General features: G+C 37.0%; 1 protein-coding gene across 1 annotated transcript in view; it reads right to left on the bottom strand.

The window, feature by feature from the left end:
• Positions 1–1,627: 1,627 nt before the first annotated feature.
• Positions 1,628–14,303, bottom strand: part of LOC136884177 (major centromere autoantigen B-like) — an 80,808-nt gene continuing 68,132 nt past the window's right edge. The window contains exon 3 of the mRNA XM_068229872.1: positions 1,628–1,713. Within this exon, the coding sequence (XP_068085973.1) occupies positions 1,647–1,713 (67 nt within the window). The 3' untranslated portion in view covers positions 1,628–1,646. The remainder of the gene's footprint in view (positions 1,714–14,303) is intronic.

Here is a 14,303-nt window from a genome sequence, read left to right as displayed (position 1 = left end):
TGGCCGCGAAATTGTACACTGTGCTGCCGTACGTTTTCCAGTAAGGGTGGTGTCAAAAAACATGTAAGATCTCATAATCAAGATAAATGGATAAAACAATTTGATGGAATTTACAGTGATCTACTTATTGGTTGAATATGAATAAAATTTTCCGGGTTCACTATTAATTTTACAGTGATAGTGTAGGTTTGCTTTGCCTCAAATTTACACGTCAATTGCTAATTACTTAATTCTTGTTGTTGTTGTTGTTGTTTGAGTCATCAGTCCATAGACTGGTTTGTTGCAGCTTCCATGCCACCCTATCCTGTGCTGACCTTTTCATTTCTATCTAAGTATTGCATCCTACATCTGCTCTAATCTGCAGATTATACATACCTCGGCCTCCCCCTACCATTCTTACCACCTACACTTTGTTCAAAACCCAATTGAACAATTCCTGTGTGTCTTAAGATGTCTCCTATCATCTCTTCTTCTCGTCAAATTTAGCCAAATCGATCTCCCCTCACAAATTCGATTCAGTATCTCTTCATTCGTGATTCGATCTATCCATCTCACCTTCAGCATTCTTCTGTAACACCACATTTCAAAAGCTTCTATTCTCTTTCTTTCTGAGCTAGTTATCGTCCATGTTTCACTTCCATACAATGCCACACTCCACACGAAAGTCTTTAAAAACATCTTTCTAATTCCTATATCAATGTTTGAAGTGAGCAAATTCCTTTTCTTAAGAAAGCTCTTCCTTGCTTGTGCTAGTCTTCGTTTTACGTCCTCCTTCTGCCATTGTTAGTTATTTTACGATCCAAGTAATAATTATTAATTAATAATGACACAGGTGTCAGAAATTCCAAAGTAGTGTAGGGACCGCAATATCCAGCCTCCAATATGGCAGAAAACGTATTTCATTAGAAAGAACTAATTTAGCCCCAGCTCGGTCGCACACTTCACGAACTTCATCAGGATTATGATGATGTTTGCAACAAGCATAACATCAAAATAAGTTTAAATCTAATTACAATATTCAAAATTTGATTGTATATACCTATAACTCATGATGAATGTCAACAGCACTTACATTCTCACACTTCATCAGACTGGATGTTGGGGAAAATACTGAAGTCACTATACAGAAGCCCGTCATGAGAAGACCACTACCAGTTCCAGTAGAGAAGCATAGGTAGTATGAGAAAATCCCCCTTGCATAACTAACAGTGTTCCTTTCCAGAAACAGTATGATAGTCTTTAATCATAACATTACAGCAAATAAGTAATTTGAGGGGCCATACACAGGAACAAGGCACAAGATGCTGAGAGGCAGACTCTAAAAGGTAAGTTTTGAAGACAGAAAAATTAAATGAGTTTTTCATGCATAAACACTGAGCAGATCTATCACAGTACACATTAATGCCATAATGCAAGATAATGCGATCACTCTGCACTAATAGGGGAAAAACGGGTAAATAGTCCCTTGTTGTTCATTGACATCCAACGGGCCAACACGTATACTCACAGTGCGTGAAAATGTTTTTGATTAAACAAACAAAACCAAAAGAATTAAACATTTCTAAATAAGATTTAATACAGCTATCACTGATGTGTTTCATACATCCACAATGAGAATAAGCAAGCAACGTTGGAGCTTGGAATTTTTAGGTTTTCCAGTCCGCAACAAATAACCGGCACAAGATCATGTGAGACGTACACTTCAAGGCCATTCTGGAAAACAGAAGAATTAAGTGAGTCTTTCATGCATTACCACACAACTGATCTATCACAGTACAAAAACAAAACAATAACGAGCTTATCTAGCGGAAATATTACCTGGTAGCTTACCTAGCGGAAATATTACCTGGTAGCTTAACTAGCGGAAATATTACCTGGTAACTATTCCAGTATGCATAGTGTTTACATCAATACAGTGCAATGACATTTAATGACAAAACAACCCAACAAGACATCAGCCACACCAGGTGTTCAATACACTCCATGCAATGAAATGTTTAGGGCCCAGGAATGTACACATCAGAAGGACAACACCATGTGTTAAGCCCCATATACATCAGCAGCACAGTAGTAGAGACAGTAAGACATAAACGTATGAAGACTGACCATAGCAAGCTAGGGTAAACCATCTACTCCAACAGGTAGACCCCAAAATCTAACATACAAAGCATGAGAATATCCACCAGGGAAGGCACAAGTAAACTGATCCCATACTTTGCTTAAAATGTCCAAGTTCAATTTAGATGATTGACACCACAGTATTGCCAGTATGAATAAACCCTCAGAAGTAAAGATAAAGTAGTTAAAATTGGGGTACCAACTCTATAATGCCTTTAGAACTGTACTCCATTTGTACGTCGAGATTTCTGTTACCGTTCATCTGCTTCTGTAACTTTTATTATTATTAACTGCGGAAAATATTCCATTCACAATATTTAACACTGCTGTGTGAAATACCAATTATTATTCACTTTGGGACTCATTGATTATGTTGGGGTGTTTTGTTGTACAGCGCATGCCCGGATCGCTAGCTGCTGCCTCGCATTGTATGTAGCCAGGTTAGTTGACTTGGAGTCTCAGTCACCATGGAAAGTTGCTGCTTGTTATTATATTAAATGAGTGTTGGAAAGAACATCATGCGAGTACTTGTATGCAACACCAGTCCAGAGTAACTGCCTAGTCATGTGTAAGGTTACCAGATGACAATGGCTCGAAAGCAGGACTTTTGAGTTCAAACAGCAGGACAAAATCAGGGCAGCATTAAAATTGCTTAAATGTTTTGTTAAAACAATTTATTTAGCGTACCTTATTCATATTGCTTGGCCACAAGTGAAGTCTCGAAAGCAGAAATTTCACTGACACCTTATTTATGTTGATTGTACTTATCAGAGCTGCTTATTTTATTGAGCAACTCCTTATTGTCTTTTAAATCATCATAAAACTGCCAACTGAAGTCTTTCATGTTAAATTTCACTGACACCAACCATTTCACAGAGTCAGCACTTAACCTATTTCTTTCTTTGGTCCACTTTGCATTTGTTAAATAAAAAATTATTTCTATGTTGGCATTATGTGCAGGAAGTGCAAAATACACTTCTGCCAATTTCAGTAGCTTGGAAGAACATGTAATATTGACACTATTTAAGTAAACCAGCCCATTTTTTATGGACTGGTTCCTTCAAGATATTTTCATTCTGCTTTTGCACTTCAACATACTTTTGAAGATTTACAAATTAGTCAAACAATCTAATATCATCAATATGTACACCTTTAGCACCAAGATATTTAACAGTATCTTCAAGGTCAGTCCAGTTGAAATCTGAACTTAAGGTCATCCATTTAAAAGTACTGAATTCTTCAAGTGGTTGTAACCATTTTCCAAGGTACTCCAGGCATGCATTATATACATCATGGACTTCCTTCATGAAGGAATCACAGTCTTCCTGCAACCCTTCCTCCTTCAAACTTTTCATCATTTTCTTTCACTTTCATAGGAACAAAATTATTTTTAAAAGGAGTTTGTAAAATGCCAACAGTTTCTTCAAGTGCCTGTTTCACTTCAATAATGGAATTATTCTCCTTTTCAATATGAAGAATGTTCTCTTGAAAGACTAACATTAAAGACTGGCAAAATATTAAATACATTTCACTTAACTTATTGGTGAAAGACTTGTTCAAAATTATTGGTGGGTTATCCACAGATAGAACATAAGACCGAAGTGCTGGATACAGTTCAAGCATCCTTTCAATAGCTGGAAAAAGTGACAACCAACGAGTCTTTGTATGTTTCAATAGGGATTTGTAATTCACAACAACAAATTCACAAAATGTTTAGCTTTTCATTCCTTATGGTGAATATAGAAAAGTAGTTGAACACTTTTAACACAATGCTTTCAACGTCAATCGACAATAAATCAACTCCATGTTGAACACAATTATGCAACGCGTGTGCTGGGAAGCCTACTCCAATCAAGGTTTCATTAAGCTGAGATTTGAGGTTAGAAAAAATATTACTATCTCCTCTTCTTTTCAGGCCATCAAAATTTGTATTGCAGTTATCTCCTCCAAAAGCAATGCACTTATCCAAAATTCCATTTTGTTGCAGGACATTTAACACCACTGAAGACATTGTTGCAGCTTTTTCGTTACTAACACTGTGCAGGTCAATTAACTTTGCTTGCAGCCCTCGATTCCTGTAGTCAAAATACTGCATGAGCACAGGAAGCATTTTTGTATTCCAGTGATTGCTGCCATCTGTACAAACACCAATGTATGATATGTCTTTGACTTGTTTAATGGCACTTCCTACACAGTGAGGTCCATTATTGACAATGGCCTCGGACTTTGTACGAGCACAGTAAATATTTTCCCTATTTCAGAATCAGGAAATAATTTAGATGGAAACTTAGACATACAATCCATAGTTTTGTAGCTCCCATGATGAACAGCATTGTGGTACACAAGAACTCCCTCTTAAGCAATCACATTTTCGTTCAGTGATGTGTTCTTTTTGAAAAATGTCAACACATTACTTGAAGTTGATGCACTTTGAACATTAGCTTTGTTTGCCTGTTGTAATGTGACTTTCTAAATCCATAGCTCCACGATGAGCCGCAGAAACGCATGTTCCTGGTTTACATACTAGACACATGGCTTCTTCGTCGGTGCGGCCCTTTTTGAAGGATTTATATCTTTTCTCCAATTTAGCAGTGAACTTACACTTTCTTTTCCCCATAATACATTTAACGTACCAACAGATCACAACAGATATTGTAGAGTAGATCACAAAGACTGTGGCACAACTAAGCAGCAATATGGACGAAAAATATTTGTCTTTGGCTTCCATTTCCGTATGCTATCGCCAACTTCGACTATCGACTTCGACCAGCGATAATATACTAGTCAAAGATTACAGGAATTTAAAAAGTTCAAGCTGCAGCTGAAGTCAAAGGTTATGGAATAAGTAAGTCTAAGTTTACGAAAATGGGTTTCCAATTGGAAAAAGTTCATGTTAACATTATTAGACGAAAATACGGACAATCAGCAAATAATTAAAAAATAAATACGGATGCCAGGACAGACGCTAAAAATAAGGGCATGTCCTGGTAACGTCTGGTAACCCTAGTCATGTGTCCTATATGAGATTAGCTTAAATATTTATCTTCTACACGGATAACAAAGTAAATATGGAACTGGGCCATACGCGTATACTTCTGATCTATGTGTGAGCGCAAATCAATCTCATTAAAGTTTGGCGTACGAACAGTGGGTATCACTAGTCCGTATTCATTTTCAGTTTCACCTGGACTTATTCTGCTGGCTTGTGAAGTTCTTGTACCTTCAAATTAATTTTCAAGTTCGTCATACATAAATTACTTAATGGCGGTAATGGAGTTTGTTTACAAGCTACATTGGTGTGATGGCTTATGCATAACTTATACAATTAAAATTACATCTCAGAACCTATTGTGCATCGGCACAATTTCTACTGGAAGATAATTCACACTCCAGATTACTATTGTATAAACACCTGAAGAAATACTCACATTAACAAAGTTAAACTCGTAAAGTTTTAATGGTAAACATTGTGAAATGCTATGTTGAGTAATTTATAATCTTAAGTTGATTCACAAACCAATTCACCCTGAATTGTGTATCTGTTTCCAAATTATATGTTCAGTTCCGTTTTGAAATACTTCAGTTGTTTGTGCTTCTTGTTTATTAATCTTATTTGGCCCATTTCTTATTTTATTAATATATTATCCATGTAAGTTTATTCCATTCTTCATTTAATTTGTCTTATTTTCTTTCAATTAATCCCCTCTATGTTCTTTGTATTTTAACTAAGTAGAGAAGTGAAAAAACATATTCTTACTGAAGTGAGATGTCTCTTGAAACAAGCTTTGAGGGAATTTATGATGGTGATGTGAATATATTATTTCTTGCATGTGATTGTTATTTTATGAACTGTTTTTGTGATCTTGGGATGGTGTCCTGTTTCCTGTTCCAGTGTAACTTTTATTTTCATGTATACATATTATTGCCTTTGTTTCTGTTTTATTTCTGGGTTCTGCTGGGTTACTTCTTTGATTGTTAGGTTGTTCTTCTTTCTTTCTTTCTTTCTTCCTTTCTTTCTTCTGTTGTTTTTATCTTCCTCTGTATGTTCTTGTTTCCTTTCTATCCTACCTGCTGTTGATGTTGTTTCATTCTTCCTATTTTTGTTTTCTTTCCTGTACTTCTTTCTCTCTGCCTTCTTCTTTTGTTTGAATTTTCTTATTTCCTTTCTTTGGACTATGCCACCTTATTGTCTGTATTTTAGCTCACCTAATGAATTTCTGTGAGCCTCTTTTGAGAGAGACACTCCATATATACCCTATGGTTTATAGAATTCCTAGCCTATTTAAATGATGTCAACTTTCTAATGTATTCTGACATCATCAGACATTATTTTTATGTATTTTCGACCATTTTATGATTATTCGAGGCCATAAAATAGGGTTGAATGTTACATCCTTACTCATTTGTTCTCCTTCTATTTCAGGTACTTTGTCTGATTGTTTCTTGGTTTTTGTTTGGTTTATCAAACCCATTATCTTACTTTTTGTTTCTTTTGTGGGTTGTTGAGGTGGCTTTTGAATCTGTAGCATCTCCTGCTCATTTTGGTTACATTTTATTCATGATTTAATCGACTATTTGGATCTTCTCATCTGTATTAAGTTTGTGTGATGGTGTACACTTAACTCTTTGCACTCTTAAGTATTAATTTCATTAAATTTGGGACAAGGAGTTGAGAATTATATTCAACCTTCTTACTTAAGCAAATGAACCTTATTTACTTCAGCGGTTAAGAATAGTTGAAGTTACATTTGACCAAGATCATGATTGTTCTCAGTTTATTACAGATTTGTTTAATAATAATTGTACCGGAAGGTACACCTCAACTCCGCACATTCGAAAGAAGCGCGTTAATGAACACTATCCAACAAAACGTGAAACTGCTACTTCATAAAGTTGGGACTTTAATCAGAAGATGTCACTACTGAAGTATTAAGTAATTCTGTTATTGTGAAGTTGCCTAAACTGACAGAATTTATTTGCTTTGTGACTGTTTACTTCAAGAAGTTTGGACATTTTTCCATAGATGTCACTACCAAAAACTATGGTTATGCACTCTAATACTAGGTAAAAGAAGTTGTTATTGAAATACATTTTGTATTCATGGGTTTTCTCTCGTAAATCAACTTTCATTTGTTTTACTTATATATTTCAAAGTTTGCAACACTTCTTTCGCCAGTTTTAAATCTGGCTAATGAGAAAATTCTGTAATTATTTTTCAGCCTATCACAGGCTTCTTTTTGGTTTTAAGTGTAACTTTTTGAATTGACCAATACGATTGAGAGAGTGTGTCCGGACTAGTCCAGAATCCTCTCGAACCTTCCCTTCGGGTATATAAGCTGCGGATTTTCTGGCTATCTTGTCATTAGATCGCCGAATTTCTAAGAGTGTGTGTTAAGGCAGGAGGCGGGGCGCCTCATTCTTCGCCAGGCAGTTCACCGGCCCAGGTAATGGCCATCGGTTTTATCTCTCTGTAGCTACCTCAGCCGACGTATCTGAGGGGAAGGTCCGAGTTTCTAACTATATAACCGTTCGACGTAAAACTTCTTGCTTTTCATGTAAAATTTCATAAGTTCTTAAAACTGTAAATCGGGGATAGGGAGTGCGTTACCGTCTCGAGTTCCCCATGAACTTGGTTTGAGGTGACTACGATTTTGTAACTGTTTTTCTGTCCTGTAAAGTATTAAATTGACTTTCATTCGAGTCACCTCAGTAGCTTGGGATTAGCCCCTGTATCATCGGGCCGAGAGCCCTGTTAGGGTTTTAATACTTCATTATCTAGGAGCGAAAGTGTACGACTCCATTCAGTTTGTGTTCGGGCCATTTATTTAACCTGTTCTTTTTCCACAAAGGCCCAGTAGGTTGGGTAATTGATACTCCTGTGTAAAACAAATGTTGTAAATTGTGCCTTGAGAGGCCAGTTTTGTGTAATGTTGCCTTAAGCGGGCGGTTAAAATTGGATGAATGTTGGAGAGCACGTAAACTCTTTTCTAGTGTACTGTAATATTGAGGAGTGCCTCTGGAAGACTGTATATTTATTGGAACTATGTGCTCTTGAATTGGGGGATTTCTGCCCTTGCCTAAATAATACCACTGTGAAATTGTAAATTGATAAACGAGGGGTTTGAAGCCCAGAATTGTTAAAGTTCTTAATCTTGAATTTTCCAATTTTTGAAATTGCCATTGTACATGTAACCTCATTATTTCACTGAGTGAAAAATTTGTTAAGTTTGAAATTCTGAAAGAAATATAACCTTATTTAAAGTTTTAATTCAATTTCTGATATCGTAGTTAGACCCATTCAAGCCCACAGCTTTCACCTCTTTCTGCTCCACGGGTACCCCCCAAACCATTTATTAATCAATTCATGAGTCGACTGAAAAACAATTTGATGGTTCTAAATAAACTACTGATATAATTATGATCTGCATTCCCTCCTTATGGTTACTATCTTGGAGATTGTTGTATACTTTTCTTTTTATTTCATTAAATATTTTCCTTTAATCAGTCATTGGTCTTGTTTACTTAATGCTTTACTGACTAACCATGACTTGTCAAGTGTAGTGTGGACACTACTGTTACCTTTATTTAACGGGCCTGTTCCACGTCCTCCATTTTATTCTAGTTGCTGTGACCAAGGCAAGTCTATTTTTTGTTGCTCATTTTATGTTATGATTTCCTTTTTTTTCTTGGGAGTGCTTATCCATCACAGTACTGCAATACAAATAATTCTATAACACGATAAAATGTGATCCCTCTACAGTAATGGGAACAAAATCAGGTAAGCAGTTACATCATGATCATTGGCATCTAACGAGCGAACTGAAATAAATGTTATAGCTATCAACATGCACCATAACAATGCCTGAAAAGAAAGTTTTTGTTAGACCAAATGAAATCAGAACAGTCCATCATTTCCAACTAAGATGTAATACAACTACTACTCAACTGCGCTGTACACCGACAACGGAAATAAGAAAACATAGAGCTTGAAATGTTCAGGATTTTTAGTCGACAACACAATAACGAGCTGAAATAGCAGAAGTGCTATCAGCCAATAATTCCAAGGCTCATTCAGTCTACATTAATACAGAGCAGCAAAATGTAATGATCAAACAACCTAACAAGACGTCAGCCGCAACAGGTGTTCAATAGAATAGAACATTACCTCACTCTGATTTGTACAGATTACGGTGCTAGGAACCATTCAGAATTCACAAATGAACTCGCCTTGAGTTACATAACCCAACTCACATGAACTAAAGGTATACGCCAAACTTAACCCATAACCAAGAGATGCGGAAAAAGAAAAGGATACAAATGATTCTCGGTAACAACGTAACTCATCTCTCATACCCTGAGACTCCCAGGTCCCAGGAATACACATCGAAAGGACAACACCTTACGTTAAGCCCCATGCACATCAACAGCGCAGTAATGGAGATGGTAAGACATAAATACATGATGACTGACTGTAGCAAACTAGGGGAAACTATCTGCTCCAGCAAGTAGACTTTAACCGTGTGGAAAGGACCATATCATCATGATTTGACGCAATTGATATGAATTGATAGGATACTGAAATACATATGGGGAATCTGGTGCTTGCTGGTGAAATATTACCACACCTGCTAGAATATTCAGGTAGACGTGGAGCCAGGGAGATTAAACGTTCAATAGCCGTGGGGAATGTCCATGGCGCAAAGCCTGGCTAGTTAAGATGGTTATCTTGACAGAAAGTATACGAAGTGTCTGCTCCCTTATTTACGATAATGGAAAGGGGAGAGCATTAACACAGACGCTAATAGTTACCAGGAAGAAAAGACTGTTATTCTTCAACAAGGCGAGTTCGCACTACGACACAGGCTCTCAGAAATGTTTAAACAAACTTCCCATAGCCTACGGGTATGTAGTTGTCAGGTTGGCGATGGGAACATTTAAAAGACCCGCTTTAATTTATGGCCAATAACAACATTCTGGTAACATTTTTATCTTCCCTAGGTGTGCCAGCTTTGACTCAGTAAATACGAAATCCGGCTCTCTTTCCATGTAATAATAAATAAAGTATTCAAACCGCAGACATTCAAATGTAGGAAATTTATAAGACCGTCCCCATGATGATTGACAATAAATTCGATAAATTAAGGAATCAATTTCTAGGAATTGACCCCAGCTGGACTACTATTGGTCAGAACTACACCACGCCAGTTGCGATGCCAATAAACGCGCCAAATGTGGAGGCCGGAACTAAATTGATATCTTATTAATCTATGATCTAAGTTGTATAATATTACGGCGAGTGAGAGTATATTTTCAGACCGTTCTTTGGTAAAATTTAGAACATCCATGTCGGCTTCCAAATACCGATTTTAGAAAACCACCCCCTCTCTCTCTGGGTTGACCCCTGATGAACCGGAAGAAGAGGGCCGACGAGTATAAATACGAGTGACTTACGCGAGTAGAGACACAACAGGTGGACAGAGTCGAAGGTGAACCGCTGCCACTCCGTGCAAATTTATCTTCGCCGAACTAAAGCTGGTTATAGTAAACTCAATTATGATCGGTCATATTGGTGATATAGACAGTGTTTAGTTCAGTTTAACTTTACGATGTTTCTTATATCGTAGGAAGTCAGTGAGAATAATATCGATTATCAGCAGTTGCCGGTAGCAGTTTCAAGAAGGCGTGTGCCCATAGAGTTAGTAAATAATGCACTAGAGGTAGCATTGGCGTTGCAGTCGCGTGCGAAGTTGAACGAGCGCGCTGTTTGGCAAAAACTGGATTGTTTGACACTGTCACTACTGGAGCTACCCGATAAATTGACGTATATACTACTCTGAAGGAAAATGCTAGTCTCCTGTGCAGCTTATGGCTGCATAGACAGGTTCATAAAGGGCAAATAGCGTATCATTTAACAGGTATTTTCCTTGAAATTCATTTCCTTGCTTAAAAAATAATACTTTGCGTGATACTTATTGTCATGTGATTCGGCCTGCTTGGGCTGACTTTGCAACTGATTCCCCTGTCGGTGTGAATGAGATTCTTTGGATCTCACCTTTAAGACTGAAATTAATGTTTTACGAAATGTAAGGGATGACATTTTCCTCTGATGGTCATGCCTTTGAAAGCGAATATCCAGAAAAATCATGAGCATGATGCCGAGAGATTGGCTGCAGACTTTAGGGCACGTAGCTGTCAGCTTGCATTCAGGAGATAATGGGTTTGAATCCCACTGTCGGCAGTCCTGAAGATGGTTTCCAATTTTTACACCAGGCCACAGTAGTTTCCTTCCCACTGTCCCATAATCATCGTAAGACCTATGTGTGTCTGTGCGACGTAAAGCGGATTGGTACAAAAAATAAATAAGATAAGATGTGCACGATATCCTGGAATTGTGTGTACTTATAGTAGGCCTATTAACAGCTATATACAGTTTGTTGCTTTCCCTTCGTACAATACGTATACCAGTCCCCATTCACACCTTACCAGATTTTACAATTTAGAGCCTAGATGTGCAACACCGTGTGAACATCTGAGTCCGTTACCTTCGTCAATATTATTATTCCTTTGAATGTCATATAGGACTATATACAAGTATAATAAATTATTGACCGAGCGAGTTGGCCGTGCAGCTGTAAGCTTGCTTTCGGGAAATAGTAGGTTCAAACTCCACTGTCGGCAGCCCCGAATATGGTTTTCCGTTGTTTTCCATTTTCGCACTAGGCAAATGCTGGGGCTGTAACTTAATTAAGCCCACGGGCGCTTCCTTCCCACTGCTAGACCTTTCCTATCCAATCATCGTCATAAGGCCAATCTGTGTCGGTGCGATGTAAAGCAAATTGTAAAAAAATATTGCATTTTTTCAGTTCTCTTCGATCATATAATTTACCACACTCCCTTTCCATTAACGCAAATCATTTTACAAGTTAAAAGCTTAAAGCAAATCATACATTTCAAGAAAAGCAACGGTAAATAAAACTCCATAATAGGCTGAAACCACAACCGAGTGCCATATTTCCACTTGTAATCACTTTTATAAAGCACCGACAATAATAATAATAATAATAATAATAATAATAATAATAATAATAATAATAATAATAATAATAAAATAATGGCTTTACGTCCCACTAAGTACTTACATGGTTTTCGGAGACGATGATGTGTCGAAATTTTCTCCCCACAGGAGTTCTTTCATGTGCCGCTAAATCTATCTACAAGAGGCTGGCATATTTGAGCACTTTCAAGTATCACCGGACTGAGCCAGGCTCGAACCTGCCAACTTGGGCTCAGAAAGCTAGGGTCTAAACCAGCGATGATAATATTTTGTCTACTTTATCCCAGGAATCTCGCCAACGTTTTTAGGCCTAAAAACTCGCTCATCCGCTTCGTACGAGAGAGGACATTTTCGGTCGTTGGGCAGAATAATACCAAATTCCTGGACATTTACACACAAAAACAGCTAAATATACCTGCCCTCCTTCTAAACATATGTTGTTAGAAGACTTAATATGAACAGTAAATTTATTTTCTTTTACTTAACTGCACCAGAACACCGTCCACTTTTATCACGCATTTAGTCCTGTATTCATACTTTTTGAGCTTTCTTTTTTACTGGAGAGAAGCATCGCAAGTATACTGTAGTATCTGAGGATATTTACATGTAAGAATTTTAAACCTTTTCTATATCCACACAGTTTTAAAATCCCCCCTATTTGCATTGATGAGTACAGCGGAGTGAGCTTTTTGCCAAACAGCTGCGATTTCAACATGCTCCGCTCGTTACAGTGAATCTCTCGTAGACGGTGGCGCCAATGCTACCTCTAGTGTATAATTTACTAATTCTATGGTTGTGCCTAACATGCACTTGTAATATTTAAGATGAGGCGGGAGACTTCGTCACGTGTGGAGGAACCCGAGTCAGCGTAACGAACACCAGACGGCCTAAGTAACATTTCCGTGAGTGCCGTATTTGACAATCGTGCCAGGTCGCATGATAAGATACTTCATCGTTAGTATCAATAGTTCCTAGTGCGGGCAGAAACTAGGGAAGTGTTAGTGAAAGGGTAGATGGTCTTAGGCATCTATGAATCAAAATGATGTATAACTTCTAGCAGAAAATTCAGTTATGATGTGTTTACAGGATTAATTGAGCTCCATTTATTGACGGCCGACACTATGGCAGTAAGTTATAGGGCGGATGAGGGCCTGTTGCCCTTAATTCGTCCAACGCATGAATTCTACTCAGTGACGACTACCATGATTTGAGTAATTATGTGGGAATGTTATCGCGATAAAATGGGGAAATAAGTATATCAATAATGGTTACCTAACGTAACACACGCACCGTATCTCGGTTCCATGATTTATTTAAGAAAAGACGGAGGAGCATAATTAGATAAAATGTTAATATGGGTTAAATTAATTAAGTAATGGTTTTTGATGTACATAAAGTTATTATGGGTTATACCAATTAATTAATGCTTGCTTGTTGTGCATAATATTGGTTTGTGTTCATTTAATTTGTTATTGTTTGTTTCGGAGAGCGCGATGCTATCCCAGTTTACTGTATTTTGAATGAATTTCTCGACCATCTTGGTCATTGTTATACTTTAATATTAGGAATTAGGCATGTTGTTATGATAAATCCCGAGATATGAAAGATCCGATGTATTTAAATATGTGATTTGCGTATGATAATAGTACAATAAGCCGACATTTTGCCGGTTGTTTTAAATGGATTAAATTATCGATATTAAAATACGACATTAATATTTTTGAACCTTAAAGGGATAAATTACTAAGAAGACTATGAGTCACAAATGATATACTATGTTTTTGAATGGGTTCCAAATAATGTGTTAATTAAATTCGAATTAATTAATGAATGCTAAATAATGGTCTAAATTTTTAAAAATCGCGGTTCTAATGAATTAAATAATTGTCTAAGTTATATTGTGCTAATAGTGGTTTGGGACCAAGTAATATTTACGTATCTATAATTATTAAAATTAGGAAGATATAAATTTACACCCCGATATTCATTTGTGGAGACTAACCTCGGAGAACTAATCAAGCGTAAATAGGGAAATCAGGAATAACGATCAGTTTATGAATAAATGGGTTCATACCACGTCGTCGACAATCAGTCGTTAACTGTGGGAATGCTAATTGAGTAATATTACCCT

The sequence above is a fragment of the Anabrus simplex genome, chromosome 12 (assembly GCF_040414725.1).
Source record: "Anabrus simplex isolate iqAnaSimp1 chromosome 12, ASM4041472v1, whole genome shotgun sequence".
Classification (NCBI taxonomy): Eukaryota; Metazoa; Arthropoda; class Insecta; order Orthoptera; family Tettigoniidae; genus Anabrus; species Anabrus simplex.
This window is presented reverse-complemented; position numbering and strand designations above follow the sequence as displayed.